General features: G+C 35.1%; 1 protein-coding gene across 1 annotated transcript; it reads right to left on the bottom strand.

The window, feature by feature from the left end:
• Nucleotides 1–10,790: 10,790 nt before the first annotated feature.
• LOC110723762 (zinc-finger homeodomain protein 1-like) lies at nucleotides 10,791–12,418 on the bottom strand. Its single transcript, XM_021903132.1, has one exon. The coding sequence runs from the start codon at nucleotides 12,026–12,028 to the stop codon at nucleotides 11,195–11,197; it is 834 nt and encodes a 277-aa protein (XP_021758824.1). The 5' UTR covers nucleotides 12,029–12,418; the 3' UTR covers nucleotides 10,791–11,194.
• Nucleotides 12,419–20,412: the final 7,994 nt, after the last annotated feature.

The raw sequence follows: 20,412 nt of genomic DNA, 5'->3' as shown, positions 1-20,412 counted from the left end.
TGAGAGTTGGACATCCCTGGCTTGGAGCATCTCTTCAGCAGCCATTCTGCTGGCTTCAAGAGCTTCTAGCCGTTGCTGCACTTCAGCTTGTGCAGCAGCTCCTTCCTGGATTCGGCTCTCAATGGCAGCCTTGAATTTGGAGACGTCCACTCCCATGTGCTCTTGGAAGAATTTTTCCCCTTCCATCAGTGGGGGAAAAACTTCCTTCTCCATAGCGTCGCAGAAGGTTTTGAGGGCTTCAGCATCTTTTTTCTCGTATTCCTCACCCTTCTGCTGCTTCTCTTCAGCTGCTGCTTGCTTCAGCTTAGCAAGCTTTAACTCCTCTTCGGCTACCTTTTTGTCGTGCTCGGCAGCGTCTACCCTATCTTGTAGGGTATCTATCAGCTCTACAGTGAGAGTCTGATTGTGCACGAACTGAAAACAGGAGCACAAGTTAAAATAAAAAAAAATAAAATAAAAATAGAGCTGAATTTTAGAGGAAATAAAGGCAAGGAAAATCACCTGCATCATCAGCAGTTGGTTAGACCTGGCTGGGTCAGGAACTGATCTGTTGGATTCGCCCATCCCAGCAGTGGCCTTCAGCGACCAGATTCTTGCCCTATCTACTTTGGACGTGCCAGCAAAATCGCCGAAGTAGGCTGCAGCACCTTCTCGGTTCTGACCCCATATGAGGTCCCAGATGTGATCTGGGATTGGAATTCGGGGGGCCGAGAAACCCATTTCTCCAGATTGCAGAGTCTGGAAGGAAGGAAAGGATGACGACGGAGCTTCTTTAGCTTTGGATGGCTCAGCATCATCCTTCTCAGAAGAGTCAATTATTATGACCTCTTCTTCTTCAGGGGTGAGGACGAAAGCCTCAACCTCTCTTGCAATGTCTGCCGTGAAACCCTCAGCACTGGGCATCACGGCATCCTTATTTTTGTGCTCAGCAGCACTCTCCTGAACTTCTTCTTGGACCCCTCCCTTAGATTCGGGAGTTCTCTGATCCACCTCCATCTCAGGAGGTGGCGGAGGGGTCTTTTGAGGTGATTGGGGTGGTGGCCGGGGAACCCTCGGCGATCCATTGCCTTCCTCGGGTTCCCTTATTTCAATGCCGATGGTCATCGGCCTCCGCTGAAAGTCACGCGGGCCGATGATGGCCATTCTTCGGCGCCTCTTCTGAAGCGGCTGCTCGTCCATGTCAGAGTCTGAAGACTCTTCTTGTATCTGGTCTTCGGGACGAACAGGGGCTTTCCCTTCTCTGTGTCTGTTACTCTCTTCAGACTGTAAAAGACAGGGGGAGGAAGAATGTGAGTACAAAAAAAAAAAATAAAAAAAAAAAAAAGAAGAAGAAGACAAAGTTAAGTCTGAAAGCTCACCGAGGTCTTCAGCAAAGCCTCGTCTTCTTCAGCTGCCCTAGCTGCGGCTTCCTCTTCAGCAGCCCTGGAGGACCCTTCTCCTCCTTCACAAGCTTCAATAACCCGTGCAACCTCTTCGGCCGTACGGGCAGCTTTAGCTTCTTCGTCCAGCAGCTGAAACCAGGGATCTCTCTTCTTCCACCAAGGCTTCTGCCTCTGATACAGAGCAACAGCCTCAATTTGGAAGTGGGCAGAGTCTAGATGAACTTCCCTATGCCTCGGTTCAGTGATAGACGGGGCCCGATCAGTTACAACTCGTTCTCGGTTGACACCAAGACGAGCGTAGTTAATGCCGACGTTGGTCTCGTCCCGTTCTGAAAAAGAAAAGGGGAAAGGTCAGTTCAGTTAGGTTGGCACAGCATAAAAAAGCAAAGTGAGAGGAGAAAAAGAGATAATTAAAAAGCCTCGGCCCCAGCCGAAGAAGCTTACCATCCTTAAACTTTCGGCTGAGGCCGACAACTGCTAGCATGTTCTCTTGGAAAACATAATGCGTATCGGGGAGCCAAGTCTCCGGGATATGCTGCATTCGGCCGCTGCCCCCCCCCCCCCGGTTCGGCAGCTTGCCGAAGATATTCTGTTGATTAAGGTTTGGATCTGGCCCGTTGTCTGCGGGGGGACCTAGACTTCCCATGTCGGGATCAAGCTCAGCAAGGTACCGGGGAGCGCTGAAGACGCAAGGGTGGCCCGGGTCCGTGGGTGCCCTAACCCAAATCCATTGACCTCTCCAGTCCTTGTCTGAAGAGTCGTTCGGCCACATGGTTAGGTACTGGGGCCGAGACTCAATCCGGTACCACCCGGAACCATGACTTCCGTGCCCACTTTGAATATTTGGCACTAGCCGATGAAGCTTTTTGAAGCAGTGCAGGTTCGGCACATACTTGAAGAACTTGCAGACCCATAAGTATGTCATCACCCTTCGGATGCTGGTAGGAGTTAGCTGACATAGGGAGATATTGTAATGGATCAGCAAGTCTCGGACGAATACGTCCAAAGGGAACCTCAGCCCATACTGAAGTTGTCTCGTGTACACCCCCACATACCCCGGGGGTGGACGATGGATTCTATCGGATGCCACGGGCATTCGGCACCAATACCCATCAGCTTCAAGGATGTCGTAATGCAACTCAATTTGCTCGGAAAACCGATACTGTTCGGCATTCTCCACCCACCATGAGTAGGGGCGGTTCTTTATCATGGCCGAAGCTACTCCGGCATCCTCCCACTCTGAAAACCCGGGGAGGATATCCCAAAGGACAGCGGGAACTTCATCGTCCCGTCCAGAAGCGCTCGGCCCCTCCGTTCTCTGAGGAGGAGCCGAGGAAATTGGAGTCGCCCTAATCCCTTCCGCAGGGTCAGACTCTGGCCTTTGTCCATTCCAGGTCCCAATCCTGTTCCTAGGATCGGGAATTGGCCTTGCTCTTCTTGGAGCACGGGCTCTACCTCTAACTCCTCTTGCCATTGATAATTTCGAAGAAAAAAGTCGGAAAAAAAAGGGAAGGAGTTCGAATTCGAAGAAAAATAAACTAAAATCAAAGGAATTTACCTTAATTTGAAGCGAAAGTTGCCGATTTACGAGTTCGTAGTGGCAAGTCTCAGTTTCTAAGCTTAATGCTCGGGGAATTTGCGAAGTTTTGATGCGGGTTCTTGGGTTCTCTCGAGAATTCTGGGTTTGTGTTGGTGAATAAGTGAGGAGAGATGACGCGCCTCTGATTATATCTCCAGAAATGGGAATACGGGGAGTCCGCGTTTCAATTTCTCTTAAATACCCCACTAAGTAACCGTTAAACACACGACCTTGCGATTAAACTGCCCATTATCCGTCCAACTTCCACAATCATCCGCCTTAACCGTTGTTATCTCATTAATTACGGTTTAAATTCAAATTTTTGGATTAATTAAATCATTCACTTCCCTCCTTTTCTGGTTAAATCAAACCCGACCCGTCATCCTTCCAAATCGGGTCTGGGGGGCAAGTTGTTTGGGTCCAATTTAGTCCAATTGGGCTTAGGCATTAAATGATCCAATTAAAAGCCCAAGGTCAAGGTTCATCTCTCCAATTGTGCTAAAGTCAAAGATCAGTCCTCAAGGCAAGCCAATTGGGCTAAGGCCCAACTTCTCCATGTATGAAGAGGTATAAAAGCCATCAATATTACATTTTTACATTCATTCTCATTAATTCAAACAAAGCCTCAAGCAACTAATTCTCTTGCATAGTCTTCTCTTTCAACACATTGTACTGACTTTAGCATCGGAGGGGCCTTCCTCGGCAACACCCCCGAGGCTAGTTTACGTGTGTTTGCTGTGCAGGAAACCTTCGGCCCAACATTACTTGGATCGAATCTAGTCTTCTCCGCTTCATCGGACCTTCGGCAAGGTCCCATTGTTTTCACCCGAAACAGATAGGATAATAAGTTTGAATTCCATATTCATAGTTGAATTGAAGGGAATTTTTTTATTATTATTTATTTTTATATATATGTTGTTCTTGTCTAATCTATTGCACATTTTCAATACACATACGTATTAAGATTAAATATCCATAAAAACCTAAGACAAAATTGATATTCAACAAACTAAATATGAGTACACACTAAAACAACTCGACCATATTCATTTTTTTTTAAATCTTGTACAATATATTTTGTATATCAGTAGAGTATTGTATTTGTTTTATACTCCGTGTATAGTACTGGTATGTAGTATCTCTGAGTATTTCAAAGACGAAGTAAGAAAAATAAAAGGAAAGGAAATACTTTTCTATTTCTATTTAGTTGACGCATTTAATTTAGGCCCATATATTAAGGAGAGAAGAGAGAGTGAGAGAGAATGATAAAGCAAGTGGGGTAACTTGTAAATGCAAGTCAAAAAAGAAACGTGTTAACTAAAAAAACGGATAATATATATATATACTACCATTACTATAATTATAAGTTGCATTTAACTCATTGCTAGGTGCATTGTCCAAAAATGTGAAGTGATTTATACTATAAGACAATTGCTTAGCTGTGAATACAACGTAAGCACGCAGCAGAATTGTCTTAACAAGTATCGGTTGAGAAAAGGCTAGGGTCATTGGCTGAACATGTTAAATGTCCTATAACTTGATTTAATTTGATCACACGGAGTGTGATAACCAGGCCAACTGTACTGTGCTTGGGAGCTGGCTTCGGTACACGGATACACACGTCACAAAATTTGTTATATACAGAGCTGTCAATTCGGGTAAATGGGTCGGGTTTGAGTCTGGTTAGTGTGGGTCGGGTCAGTACGGGTTACTGTCGGGACCTATGTGGGTCGGGTTCGGGTTGGGTCATGCTTGAGTCGGGTCACGTCAGGTCATACATCTTATCGGGTTTGGGTTGGGTCAATAAAAGGTCGGGTTACATTCGGGTCGGGTGAAAATTAGGTCGGGTTACATTCAGGTTTTTACGGGTTTCAACGAGTTAGGGTCCTGTTCGGGTTCGAGTCGGGTTCGGTTCAAGTCAATTATTTACGGGTTATAATCAGGTCGGGTCATTATCGGGTTCGAGTCAGGTTTGGTTCAAGTCAATAATTTGCGGGTTATAATCAAGTCGGATCATTTTCAAATCGGGTCATTCTCTGGTTCGAGTCGGGTTCGGTTCAAGTCAATAAAATTTTTAATTTTTTTTTAAAGCTCCAAATCAAATTGCATAATTTAAAACATTTTTAAAAAATATTAAAATAAACAAGTGAATACTAAAATTTGAAAAAAAAATATAAGTAGTTATATGGAAGTTTATTTACGGGTTATAATCTTATGTATTTGTTAACGTCGAATCTTTATTGTAGATGTCGTATGACTTTTAATTAATGAAATGTGTTTGTTATTAAAAAAAAGTTTATTTATAAGATAAATTTAGAAAAAAAAAATACATTTGGCTGATTTAATTAGACAAAATCACTATCTTTCAAAAAAAAAATTAAAAAAAATAGACAAAATCACTATCACCGATTCACCTCACTTACCTCATATTGCCTCAAATCACAACTCTACTCTAATACTCTATCGCCTCATGTCCTCATATAGCTCATTTCTCATATAGGAAGTTGAAGATAGTTAGGAAAAATAAAATCAATCACAATAGAGAATTCATAGTGGAAAATTTCGTCAATCTCGCCGTTAGAGTGCAACCTTCCTTAATATATTAAGATTCAGTCAATTTTTTTTTTTTTTTTGGCTGTTGTCCAGTTCAGTTTTCTTTGACGAGGATTATGTAAGAGATAAGTCAAGTAAGATGAGAAAGGCCACTTTTGTTTCATAATTGGAATCCATATTAATAAATTGAAAAAAAAGCCTGAAACTCAATAGTTAATACGGAGTACTCTTTTAATCCTAAAAACTCCTAAATCCTAAAATTCTGGTTAGTAATAGGTTGAGTTTAAATTCGGGTCAGGTCAATAACAAGTCGGGTTGAATTTGTGTCGGGTCAATAACAAGTCAGGTTGATTTGGGGTCGGGGTTGTAACAGGACGGGTTTAAATTCGAGTCGGGTTAGGAACGGGTCGGGTTGATTTCGGGTCGGGTTTGTAACAGGTCGGGTTTAAATTCGAGTCGGGTTAGGAATGGGTCGGGTTGACCTCGGGTCGGGTTAGTAACAGGTCGGGTTGAATTCGGGTTTTGACGGGTTAAATCGGGTTTGGGTCATTCTCGGGTTCGAGTCGGGTTCGGTTCAGGTCAATAATTTACGGGTAACATTCGGGTCGGGTCCTTTCTAGGTCAGGTCATGGTCGGGTTCGGGTCTCAAATACTCGGGTCAACTCGGGTCTAGGGTTGGTTTCAGGTCGGGTTCGGGTCACCATTTTTTTCGGGTTCATACAGGTTAGGGTTAGGGTCGGTATTTCGGGTCGGGTCAGCTTTTGACAGCTCTAGTTATACACATTCGGATACACGATGAAGAATATTTTTGCTCGTTTTGGTGATTAAAGAGTGATTATTACTCATTTGAAGAATATGCATATTTGGGTGCATCTTATTCCCGGATGTATATAAAAGTTTTTACATAAATTCAAGCTAGTTTGTTACTCATAATATGGATCTATGAAGTGTTTGATTGATAGAGGTTTGAGACAAAAGGAAAATACTTCCCCTGTTTTTATATTATTTACGTACACCACTTTATCCCGTATTATGAAATATCATTAGAATATACACCGTAAACATACAAAGTAATACACGGAGTATGTACTTAATTGATAGCTATGTATTGTGTGTTAAATACAACTTTAAATTTGCAATATTAATTATCATCAAGTTCAATCTTAAAAAGTGAAAAGTAGTGGTTAAATTAATACGGGAGGGAGGAGTATTACCAGTAGAATAATTATTCCAAATCTAGCAATTACAGTAATACTGTTTATGGTTAGCAAATTAGCAAGCTTTAATGACTTCGGATTATCAAATCTTTAACATGTTCTTACAGTATAAGGTGGTTGTTCGTTGGAAACATTAAGCATTGTCTAACACAATCAATTACTATTCTTCTTTTGATAACCTACGAATTGGTACTAACAATATTTTATTGCAAAAATACAGTTTAATAATTCCAACTTTGCCCGACTAACTATAAATAATCTCAACTTTTAATAATTCAGCAATAATCCCAACTTTGGGCATGTTCTGATACAATTATTTCAGTTTACTTCAACTCTAATAAGTTCAGTTCAGTTCAGTTTAGCTCTTAATTTCCTTTTCTTATAAAATAAACAGTTCAGTTCAGCTCTAATAAGTTCAGTTCAGTTCATTTCAGCTCTAATAGGTTCAATTCAATTCAGCTCAGTTCAGTCAATCGAGAACAGACCCTTTCTCTCTTGTTTTCTTTTTTCAATTCAGATTACCGATTACTTGGAGAAAGAGTTGAAAGTTCTTGCTTAATTAATAATGTTAGTACTTATGAGATGTCCGATTTATATATATAATGCATAACACATTTACACAATTACACTTACACTTGCAATTATGCAAATGTTGGTAAGTGACAAATTAAAGTAGTACTTTCAAAATTGTGTTACAAATTTTTTTTTTAGCCTTTCATCTTGTAGATGGATCCATATTAATTAAAAATGAAAAGTCTAAATTTAGCATTTGAGAATGAAATAGATGCCTTAACTATGAAGAATACCCCTATCTTGGCTATCTAAATTTCTGAGAGGCCAATAATTCATGTTTAGGTACAATTTACATATAAAATATAATAAACAGCAATCATATAATTCATACATATATGTTAAAACCGTGAAACTATGGACAATTTAAGCTAACTAGCTACTTAAGTTTAAAATCATCCAAGATGTACCCAAAAATGGTTATTTCATTCATTGATAATAACCTTTCAAGGATCTACTCTTATCCATTTGCGAGGTTTATCTCAAGATCATCGTTGTACCAAGTATTTATTTAGGCCATTCGAAAAATACCCTTATATGGCTATTAGCCTACATCGATCATAGATTAACTAAAAAATGTCCGTGATACACTTGCGAAGATAATGAGATGTGTGTATTGTGTATCAACCCTCTAAAGTCAAACGAACAACATAAACCACAAATTGAAACACATTGAAATGGCTTACAATGTTTTGAGTACAATAATTGCTACTAGAAGTCACAGAGAAAACGTCATGAAATTAAAGTACTACTACTAGAGATTATACTATAAGTTACATGTGATCTATTTAATGGCCAAACATTCAATTAGATTACTAGCTTAGTAGCATGCTAGTAGATATTAAGATAAGATACCATGTCATGTGATGAACTTCATTCCGTTTTCATTAGATTTTACCATAGTTTCATTTTTGTCCACCAATTTAGCCCGAACTCTTGAATGAACTGCTATAATAATCCTTACCAAAAGGCAAAATCTACTGGGTCAAATGACGTGTTAGTGTATTTGATTTAGGTGCCACGATTAGCTAACTTACAACGATAAGGTTACGTGTATCCAACCCTATTAGTGTTTAGATGCAGAACTCGTTCAAGGATGGGATGACGATTATTTATTTTTCTTTTTTCTAGTCGGACTTCATTTTAGTTTGATTTAGGTAGGGCATGACACTATTAAATTAATAACATAGGAAGTAAATAACTCACTGAGAATTAGCCTCATTTGTATACCTTGGACTGTAAAAAAATTGCACAAAAAAGGACCATCCTTTAATAAATGACCCTTCCAAAGTCTTAAGCAAAAATCATGACAACAATTGTCAGGACCACTTGTTCAATAACATGCAATATGCAGCTTTAATTGAAATTTGTGAAACAGCCAAAAAATTTCAAAAAAAATTAAAAATTTAAACATAAAAATCCATATTAGCAACAAAAGAGAAAAAAACAAAAATAGAATTGAACTATCTATTATTTGAAATATGTGAAACATAAATTGTCGAATTTAACAAGGCAACGGCAAAGATAGGTAAAGCTGCCAGAATTATTATGAATGATATGGATAGATGTTTTTGTTGCTGGGAATTTATGTATGAAAGAAAAGTGAATCTTTTTTCAAGTTGATGGATTGCTGTTTGGATTTTTATAAATGTTGGTGTCTGGGTGACACGCCTCTTGTTCCGTAGCACTCATGCGTTTTTCCTCCGTTTATTACAGCAACGCGCCAACTGGGTATGTAGACGGGATTTGATATCCGGTCTTTAGTTCTACCCCTATTTGGAGATTAGGCTTATTAATTGCCGACATGTATTGTTTAAACACGAGATTTCGAGTAGAGGCATTATGTTAAAAAATTAAGGCTTCGGATCTATCGACCTTCTCGAAGGTGAACAAAAAAACAGTACGTACATTTGGATTAGTGGTGAATATATAAAAATGTTGCTTGTTGGTTGCAGCTTAAAACAGCTCCTCTTTTCCAAGAGAAATGTAACAGAAACATATGAATAAACTAATGGTAATATAATTATCTACTATTATATGAATAGTATTATATTTTACTCCGTATTAAAAAAAAAAAAAAAAAAAGGGAAAAAAAGAAGGAAAACAGTATAGTAGCTGACAATGTCAATAAGACCATTGAAACACTTAACTTGCATTCCCCAGGTACTCTCAGAAGGGAGCTGCTGGCTCAATCATACCACCACTAAAATCTTGCATTATTTGGTGTTGGAACATATTTATTATTTTTATTTATAATAATCTTAGGGTTTGTTCTGATTTAACATAACTGAATTGAATTGTTTATGATAGAAGAAAATTATCAAATTAGGAACTAAACTAAACTAAACTAAACTGAAATTAAGCTGAATTGAACGGACCATGATAAAAATGAAGAAATAACTGCCATGAGTAGTTACCAAAATTAATAAAATAAAATGACAAGAGGTGAAAACCATGACATAGCAAGCTAAAAAAACAAAAAGTTTCAGTTTTAGTGACAGCAGCATTAATTGTAATTTAGACATTTCACCCAACACTCTAGTTAAGGGTAAATCTTAGTTGATCTTAAAACAATTCAATCACATATTTCGGGTGGTACATTTTATGCATATATGGTAGCTGATTCCAACAATACTTGTAACAATATTGGTGTGTGCTAATTAATTCTTGTAGTGTTAAGTCAAACGACTCATAGGAAACTTAACGAGAGAGTAAATCCTAGTTGATCTCGATGATCAACAAAACAATCCAATTTCACATTTTTGATGGTGCATTGCGTGTGTGTGTGTTCGGGTCGGGGGAGGGGAGGGGAGGGACGACGGGACTAATTATTCACACACTTGTAACAATGGGTGCATTCTTGTGGTGGTAATTCAAATGATTCAACCGAAACTTAATGAGAGAGTAAATCCTGGTTGATCTCGAAGATCAATAAAACAATCGAATCTCATTTTTCAATGTTTCTAAATGTGTTTGAATTGGTAACTAATTATTTTGACACTTGTAACACTATGGTGCAGTCTTACAGTCGTACACCAACATTTCAACGGATACTTTAGAGACTTGTGGTAGTTAAGATCAGCAAAACATTGCGGATCCTCGGGATTATGAAACAACCAGCCCCCCTCCCCCAGTACTTGACTAATAGTAAATGCAAAATGCTCAATTATGAAACCAAAACCAAGGATTCAGCAAAAGAGTACCATTGTAATAACTGAGAGAACGTACACTACAACACCACACACCCATGGAAAGAACTAACAAATAGAGGCAATAAAAACCTTTGTTATAGTAGTACTACTATATATAGTCACTACCTATTGTTGAATAGAAAGAAGAGAGATTTATATTTATGGAATCAAACATGATTTCAAAGGGAAAAAAAAAAACTTGGACAAGGACATTGCAATTACATGGTCATCATCCATGTTATATAAGTACCAAACAATTATTATTAGTACGTCATTATAGAAAAATAATACTCGTAAATAATGTAAGCATGTTTAATGCAAATTACATACATTTATGAAGAATTCAAGTACAAGATAATGATCAACCATCACATACACTAATTAAATTGCGAATCTTAATGTTTAAGAACAAAGATTAGATCACTACTACTTCATTAAAAGAAAACACAACAAAATATTACACAATACAAACCTAGCTACATTACCAACTAGCTAGAACCTAGAACAGCTAATTAACTTAAATTTCTACTCCAATCCCTTTTTTTTTTTCAGGAAATGAGTGATCATAAAATCATACACCACTAGAACAAGAGCAAGCAAGCGAGGCCGGGCACATACAAAGCCCGGCCTCGCCTCGCTCGAGTAATCTAACAACAAGAACAGCAACAAGGAAGATAGCAAAGCTAATAAGGGTTGTTAAGTTTAAGGAGGAGGGGGAGTAGTAATTAGGGTTTTCTTACCAAGAGTAAGTTTGTTATTATGCATCCAAACCTTAAGAACATGACGTTTAATACCAGTTTCATTGCAAAATTGATGCACTAATTCTTCATCTTGCTTTTGAATCCTCCAACCAAGTCGCTCAGCTAAATCCAACATCTTATCCTTTTGTTCAGGTGTAAACTTAGTCCTAAACCTCTTCTTCCCCGAACTAGTAGTATTACTTCCTCCCGACAACATCGTACTACCTCCACTTATATCCATCATTGTACCCCCTCCACCGACACGTGTCGTTACATTCCCATTCCCACCACCACCACCACCCATCCCTTGATCTCCACCACCACCACTCTCCTCCTGGTGGTGGTTATTGTGGGGACCACCCGATGTCGGAGACGGCAACGCCAACGGGCGTTGCCCTCCCGACACGTGGAGATACCCACCTGTATTGTTACGACTATAAGGATAAATTTGGTATACCTGATGAGGATGCTGATGATGATGAGGCCGAGGAGCGTACATCGCAAGCTGCGGTGGTACGATTGAGTTGTTGTATTCCTTACGATGGAAGTTCCGGTGGCAGCTACACGCTGCGCACCGGAACGCATCGATGCTGCCTTCAGCGCCGGCAGGGAGAAACTCACCGCAGCCGTCTACGGCGTTACCGCCGATTCCAATTGCGTGATTTTTCAAGCATTCTCTGTATCTAACAGCGGCTGTTGGGTGGTGTTGTTTCTTGAAAGTTGGAGTTATCGCCATTTCTGATTCTTCTTCTTCCTCCTCCTCTTCCTCTTCATGCTCTTCCTCGAATTCCATCATTGGTTTTTCTTTTTTGGTTTCAGAAATTAGAATTTGTTAATTTCTGAACTAAAAATTGTTTTGAGTGATTAAAAGTTTGAGTTTTTTTTTTTTTGTTGGGGGGAGGGGGAGAGGAGAGAGAAGGAGGAGGGTTAGAGTGAGAGAGATGGAAAGGAAATGAGGGATTTTATCTTAATAAAAAGGAGTGAATTTGTTTAAATCTTGAATAAATTATTAAAATAATTGAAGAAATAAAAAAATAAAAAAAAAAATCTTAGTTTAAGAGTGAGTAGTGGGCTTTTTTATTTTCCTGGAATAGATTTTTAGAAGGTTTGTCTGATTATATCTAAGAAAAGTTACTTGCTCAAAAGAGTCAATAAACCATATTTTAAATAATTTTTTAAAAAAGTATTATGAGTGATTTGTAGTCCGTATTAGGAGTTGTACTTTACTTTTTACCGGCATTTACCGGTTAATGTGGGGATTAATTGCATTTACCGTGAGGGAGGGGTAAGTAGAGCATTAGTTCCATATGATCAAATTTGTCTTATTTTTGTTTATCAAAATTAATTTGTCTTATATCCAAACAATTTTTCAAGAAAAAAAAATAAAACTTCTTTTCTTTAGGAAAACATTATGCTGGGATATTTGAATAATTTGAATTTATTTTATTAAAACTATGATGATTTATACATTAATAAGCTGAATTAATTATTTTATTTTTTTTAAATATTATGGAGTATTTATATAAGCAGCTTGCGAACTTCGTCCTACCTTTGTGCTTAAGAATTCGACTCATAACACTTGTTTACGTATTATTTTTTGCTTCTTGTCATATATAATTAAGAAAATAGAGTTTAAACATAGGATATTGAACATCAATCCAAAAATATGAAGTAAATTAAAATGAGATTAATATGTATTAATGATAACTTTTTGAATCTTCCTTGAGTTTTATAAATTAAGTTGATCATTATTTCTTAGGGGTTCTGAGTATAATGGAGAGTAATATCACTACTCCACCACCTCTGTCTCATTAATTTGTCACAATATATTTATAAAATAATAATTTTGTAAATATTAATATTAAAAAAAAGCATTAGTAAAAAATGATAAATGTAAGGTATGCCTAACCAACATAAATATGAATGATGTAATTAATTAATAAAGATATTTGATAAAGTTAGATATTAGTTTGTTTCATTAACGCAAATGTTAAATTGTGACTCGAAATCTAATAGGGCTGACTTTGAACGCTTATATCTCTCAAACTACAACTGATTTTGAGGTGATTCAAGTTGGAGGTGATAGCCTGGTTCAAGAGCTTTCCAAATATAGGTCATATGCCCAATTCCGATAAGAAACGAGAAAGTTATGACCGTTTTACAAAACCCCGACGAAGCTAGAAATTTGCAACGAGGCTGCGAGCTATAGCTCTATGCGAGTGAGCTATAGCTCGGCCCTATGAGGACTTGCGGTAGGCATGAGTTAGCTGCCGAGCTATAGCTCGGTAGTTAGGTTATTCTAGGATAATTTATGGAATATTTCCTAAAATTATATCTTTTCTATGACGGCTATTTGAGTATACTTGGGGAACAATCTTAGGGTTTTATTAGGGTTTCCTTGTGTTATAAAAGGGCCCTTTAGTTGATCAATTAGATCATACCTTTCGAGCCATTATATTTAAGACTCCTTGTATTATTCTCTTGTTTCTTTCTCCATTATAGTGGAGAAGCTCTCGAATCCCCCACCCGTGGATGTAGGTCTATTTTGACCGAACCACGTAAATCCTTGTGTTCTTTGTTTATCTTCTTTATTGTTTATCTCGTTCTTAATTTCATTGACTTGTTCCGCGTTAATCAAGTACAATTACACCCTAATTTCCTAACAGCAAACACCACATATAAAGTCATTTAAAAATTAACATAATAAACAGTCAAAAATTTTAAATTAAATTAATTAAATATGACAAAATAATATGCGACTTCGATATTCTAAATTATGATAAACAAACTTATATGGATCACCGTATGTACACTATATGTACAATATATGTGTAATATAACAATAATATATAAAATATAAATAGGTATTGGTATTGGTATAGATTTAGATTTAGATTTATTGTTAGACAAAAGTATTTATATTTATATTTAAATAATTTTTATGATTTTGAGTAGTCAATGTATTTATATTTAATTAATAAAATTATCTTTAATTGTCTAAATTATTACTACTTCTATGTTGTTTACATGATGCCAGTAAGACAAGACCAAATGTGTAGATTGAACTGACGTGAAGAGGAAATGAGTTGCCTTGAGTCTGAGAAGAACAGTTGATACAAGTCTAATCATATCTTGAATTTAGCAATTTTCACCCCTTTTTGGTTGGAATTAAAGGTCCAAAGAAGAGGAGTAAACTAGAAGAAAGTAATAAAGTTTTGTTTTTGCCCTTGCAAAACGATTTGTCACCAATGCTTTTGATGACTACAATCAAGACATTTAACTGTTTTGTATAGTTCCTATTTGCTATTGCATTATGGAATATGCATGAGTGCTATAATATTATTACAATGGACCAATATATTATTTTATTATGAAGTGAAGTGCTATTATCAAAATTTTAGTTTAACCTTTTTATGACTGGTTATTTCTTGGCAATTTTGCTAAAAGAGGACCGGGAATAGCAGTGATAGGTTATCAAGTAAAGACGAGAAAAAGATAATAATATTTACTCTATTAGTATTAAAATAAGTGTCTCAATTTGATTGACATATTTGCTAACATAAAACTTATAATATAAATATGTTTCATCATTAATAAGTATAAATGTAAAAAAAAAAAAATAGTATAAAATAATTAATACATGCACACATATAATTAGTTTTAATCTTATATATAATGTGCAAACTTTAATCAAAATGATTTAAATCATACAAAAGGTTGAAATGTTTATTTTGAATCAAAAGGAGTAAACATTAATATAATTAAATTTGATTTTAGGGCCTTATTTTCTTCACCTTACTTGTATTTAACTAAATTATTTTTATTGAATTGATTACTTTTGCTGAATTGTAGTGAACTTATTTAACTAATTCTATTGTACTAATTTTTTTATTTTTTATTTTTTTTCAGTGAAGAGAAAAAGGCCTATAATGAAAATGTGACATGTGACTATGTAATAATTAAGGGCCTGTTCTCATACGTTTATTTTCAGTTCAGTTCAGCTCTTAATTTTCTTCTCTTATAAAATATTCAGATCAGTTAAGTTCAGTTCGGCTGAGTTCAGTCAATGAGAACAGGCCCTAAGTTAGTGGTGGCATATTCTGAATAAAGCTTATAAAATATGATCATACAAGTAAGGGCATGTTCTCATACGTTTATTTTTAGTTTAGTTCAGCTCTTAATTTGCTTCTTTTATAAAATATTCAGTTCAGTTCAGCTGATTTCAGTCTATTAGAAAATGCCCTAAGTTTGGTCAATAATTTGAGGGTAGGGATCTCTTACCCTTCTCCTCTCACTCTCAAAGTGTTTAACTCATAAATACTGGACCAAAAAATCCGCAAGGGTTGATAAGCGATTAGGGTCGTTGTTTTTACTCTACAAAAAAGAAAGGTAACAATTTCTAATTAGACTCGTGACACATGAACTTAATTGCAATAGAGTCTGATCCACACAATTGTGTACCAACAATTCAACAATTTTTAGATTCTTTAATTAAGCTTTCAATTTAAGGTAATTCTTCTCCATTCTCTATGGCTTTATTGTCATCATCTTATTATTTACATAGTATTCACTTAAAGTAAATTTATTAGTTAGGTAGAAATTAACTAATTTGACAAAAAGAAATTAAATTTAGTAAAATGTTAATTAGCTAGGCTTATCGGACCTACTTTGATTATAGAGAATAATATTTTTATAGCCTACTTGAAGGACGGATGTGTAGTATCATCATTGATGTTATTTTCTTCAAGTATAAATTTCGAGTCACATTGCTCAAGTAAGGGTTTTTTCAAATCAAACTTGAGTCCAATTTTGGCCAAATTCAATTTAAGATTTTCATTGCAACATGATAGTCATATTTGATTCAAAATTGAGTGTAACGTTAGGTGATTCAATTAATTTAACAAACATGGATGATTTTCTCTAATCTACTTTTATTTTATAACATATGATTCAACCAATTGATTGTTGGTGTAGTGGTAATAGGGATTACACTTCATAGGGAGGACTCGTATTCGATCCCCGCAACAACAATTGAGAGAGACTGGAACCTAACCATCCAAAACTAATCCTCAAATCCGGATTAGTCCAACGGGTGAAAAAAAAATAATAAATAAATAAATAAACAGGTAATTCAAAAATCACTCAATTGAATAGTTGATGCGGTAAGAAGTAAAAAAAGAAAGTAGAAAAGTAAGAAGAAAAGAATCACGCAAAGTAAAGTTGGATTATTGGTAAAAGAAAAGAAAGAAAGGATACACAAAATAACTAGAGGAAACCGTAAAGTAGAAGAAAAAAAAAAAAAAAAAAAAAGAAAAAAAAAAGAGGACCACATTGAAGAAGAGAAGAGAAGGGTAAATAAGATTAGGGACGTAATTATCAAAACAGCTGCAGTAGCTGCTACTCTGCGCAAATGAGGAGGAGAGAGAAAATTAGAGAAGAAGAAGAGTGTATGTTTTATGTATTATGTAACGTATGTATGTGTGCACGTGTGTCTGACATTTCCTTAACCAACAACACCTCTGTTTTCTCTTCTTCATAATTAATTAAGACTAAGAAATATTCCATCATTCAATCTTTATTTTTATTTTTTTTTACTATTTTTTTTTTCATGTCCATCATTTTACAGCTTATTTCTAGCACCTCTTAATTTAATTGTTTCCCTCCCTAAGAAATACTTCATACTTTTTTTTTTTATTATTTTATTTTTATTTTTAAGAATTTCATTTTACGGAATATTATCAATTATCAAAATTATTTCAGGGTGAAAATTGAAAACAGACAAATGAGAGACTAATAATTTCGTTTTGTTGGGTTGTATTGAGGTCTCATATTAGTTGGCTACGGTTATTGTATGGTAGTCTAAATTTGACTTATCGTAACTTATTGAAAATTATTATAAGTGTAAATTGAGCTAATTGTACAATGATTATAACTTATCTGATCTTACATGTAATTCGTATTAAGGGCCTGTTCTCATTTACTGAACTCAGCTGAACAGAACTGAACTGAACTGAACTAAACTAAACTAAACTAAACTGAGCTGAGCTGAGCTGAACTGAACTGAACTGAACTAAACTGAATTGAGCTGAACTGAAATGAATATTTTATAAGAGAAGGAAATTAGAAACTGAACTAAACTGAACTGAACTGAACTTTATTTCAACGTAAGAGAACATGCCCTAAGTTTAGACAAAATAAGTTTAATAAAAGTGATGATACAAACCCATAACAAAGTTGACTATGGTGTGGCCTTGAAGTATAAACTACTCCAAAGAAAGTTGAATAAAGAAATGGAAATTTCCAAATTAGGGCTGACACTAAATAATGCTTGTTACAGTAGTATTCAGAGTGCATATTATGAATAGAAAAGTACTGTATTATCTCTCATCCTGAAATGATCTGTCAAATAATAAAATTAAAAATTGATATGATTTTGTTTTAAACTTTGTCGTTGCACATTTGATCTTATGCATGCCCATTCCCTACCTGCAGGCTAAGAGGGTACTGATTTTGGTTAAATGAGGTCATCTATTTTTTATTTATTTATTTTTTTTTAATTTTTAATTTCATTTTCTTAATTATATTAAACTTTTAACGTCATAAACTTTTTCTCTTTCGCAAGCCTTGCCTTTTACGCGTAAGTTTACTCCACCTCTCATATTTTAATCTTACTTTTATTTAGGGTACTGGAGGTGAGTCCATTAGATAAGGGTGTTGTTATTAACCGATCTAACATTCTACGAGTAACATAATTAAGTTTCGTCAAAGTTATAATATGAGTCCATTGGAAAAGAGCTTGGAATACGACATGATACATTGATACAGTGTGTGAAATATAATTAACATATATTCAAATTTTTATACGAGGGAACAAATTTGTGTATTGAATTAGTGATTGTACATTACTATAAGCATTGTCTTGAGTTTTCAAGTCAAGTTCGGTTGATTGAATCACTTTCAAAAATCAATTAAATCTACCCGTAAAAAAAAAAAAAAAAAATCAAATCAAATCTACCCGTCAAAAAAAGAAAAAATAAAATAAAATCAATCACATCTATTTTATTATCAGGCATTCATCCCCTATTTCATAGATGATTATTTGATAGACAAAACATTGTTCAACTTATAAACAACAACTTGAATGTTACAATTGCCATTGCATTTTTATTTTGATTTATAGATTAGCTTAAATACCACTTCACCTGTTTTTAAATTTATGATTACACTTCACTTTTTATTAAAATCAAAGAAATGATGATTGGAAAATAATAGAGAAAAGATGGAATATTGAATGAAATCAAAAGTGTATAGTAAGGCAATAAATATAATAATGTGCAACACATGTTTAATATTATGAAGGAAATACTAGTAATTACCTTAATTTAAAAATGATCAAAATAGAAATTTATAACCATTATTTTGCGACATAATTTTAATTCCATTAGAGCACCCACAAATCTACAATGAGCCCTAAAATCCTCATCATCGATTCAATTTTTTGTGAATTTAGAGGATCTTGCTTGATGGGAGAGTTTTTATGAGGACTGGGACATGATTGCCTATGCTCTTACTACCTGGATGTTTTCAATTTTTTTTTATTTTTTTATTATTTTTTTTTAAAAAAACCAATCCATCCTAGAAGTAGCTAGGACGAAGTAGCATTATAATGACCTTAATGAAGAAACGAAGAGGCTTATTATGTAGAACAGTAAAAGTTTAGATGATGTCGAATTATAATGCTATCCTACTTTGAATTTTCTAGAGTTTTTATTATTGTTGTAGGTCTATAACCTTGATACATACGGAGTATCTTTTCATGCATCAATAAGTTTTTATTTTTATTTTTTATGCTATATTTCAACTTTTCATCGTAAATTATAATATTTTGGTTACTTTATTTTTACTCTATAGGTCTTTATTATTTTCCTTATATTGTCCGAACAATTAAATTTTGGGCGGTCTTTTTATCAAGTAAAGAACTTTCTTAGGGCCTGTTCTCATTGACTGAACTCAGCTGAACTGAACTGAACTCAGCTGAACTGAACTGAACTGAATTGAGCTGAGCTGAACTGAACTGAATATTTTATAAGAGAAGGAAATTAGGAGTTGAACTGAGCAGAGCTGAACTGAACTGAACTGAGCTGAACTGAACTTCAACGTAAGAGAACAGACCCTTAAATAACTCAATATGGGCCTAAGATGTAGCCCACATAGAAAGAAAGTCTGATCGCATACAAATTCCTTTAATTTTCATTATCCACAATAATGTGAAGATGTTAATTATTCTAAACATTCTCTGGATCGTTTTATATACTAAATCATATACCCTTATATGAGAGTCATTTGGGATTGAAATGTGGATATAGCACATGCCATATCTATCGTGAAATCTTTTACTTGATAGCAAAGGTGAATGAGATTAAATTCCGTGACTTTCTTCTTATGTTAGCTTTTGAGACAATGATATAGGATTTTCTCAACTATTAAATTTATGGTTAAAGTTGAAGGTGGGATTGATTTGTACTCCCTTCGTCCCTATTTGATACTTGATAGTCACCTATATAATTTTTCAGGCCTCAATATGTTAGTCACATTTGGTTTTTTCAAGTATCATTAACATTAATTTTTTTACCAAAATTCTCTCCAATTTGCAAAAATATTCGTGCAATTTTAACTTTACCATATAAATTTTGCTTTCCGATGTACTTTATTTACTTTCTCTTTCTATTTTTTTTTTACATACCCAATGTAAATTTACTTTTTCAATGTACTTTTGCTACTTCTTATTCATGTTTATTAATTCTCGTAAAAATTGTCCACAAGTGACTATCAAATAGGGACGGAGGGAGTATATCCTATCGTTATTAATACTAAAATGTCACAACATTATTAGCAAGACCAACTTTCAGCATGAGATTAAGTGACCCCTTCATGAATATATCGTTGTTGGTCAACACTGTTGGATTTCCTACTCCCTTCAAATGCACAAATTCCTTGTAGATATGTATCTCAATTCATGGAGCCTCTATAGATGTGACTTATGAAATCCCAAAAATCTTGACTTGGTATGAAAGTCTACAATAGATGAGTGTCTAATCTAATCATGTATAAAATTCATCAATGAAGTCCTATTGTAAAACTAATTAATTAGTGATATGATAAGTAACTTTAGACTTGTAT

Source organism: Chenopodium quinoa, unplaced genomic scaffold (assembly GCF_001683475.1).
Source record: "Chenopodium quinoa cultivar QQ74 unplaced genomic scaffold, ASM168347v1, whole genome shotgun sequence".
NCBI classification, from domain to species: Eukaryota; Viridiplantae; Streptophyta; class Magnoliopsida; order Caryophyllales; family Amaranthaceae; genus Chenopodium; species Chenopodium quinoa.
Note: the sequence above shows the minus strand (reverse complement) of the source record. Positions and strands in the feature narration are given on the sequence as shown.

Coding starts and splice junctions, on each gene's coding strand:
- LOC110723762 (XM_021903132.1), bottom strand. CDS start 12,028: ATGATGGAATTCGAGGAAGAGCATGAAGAGGAAGAGGAGGAGGAAGAA.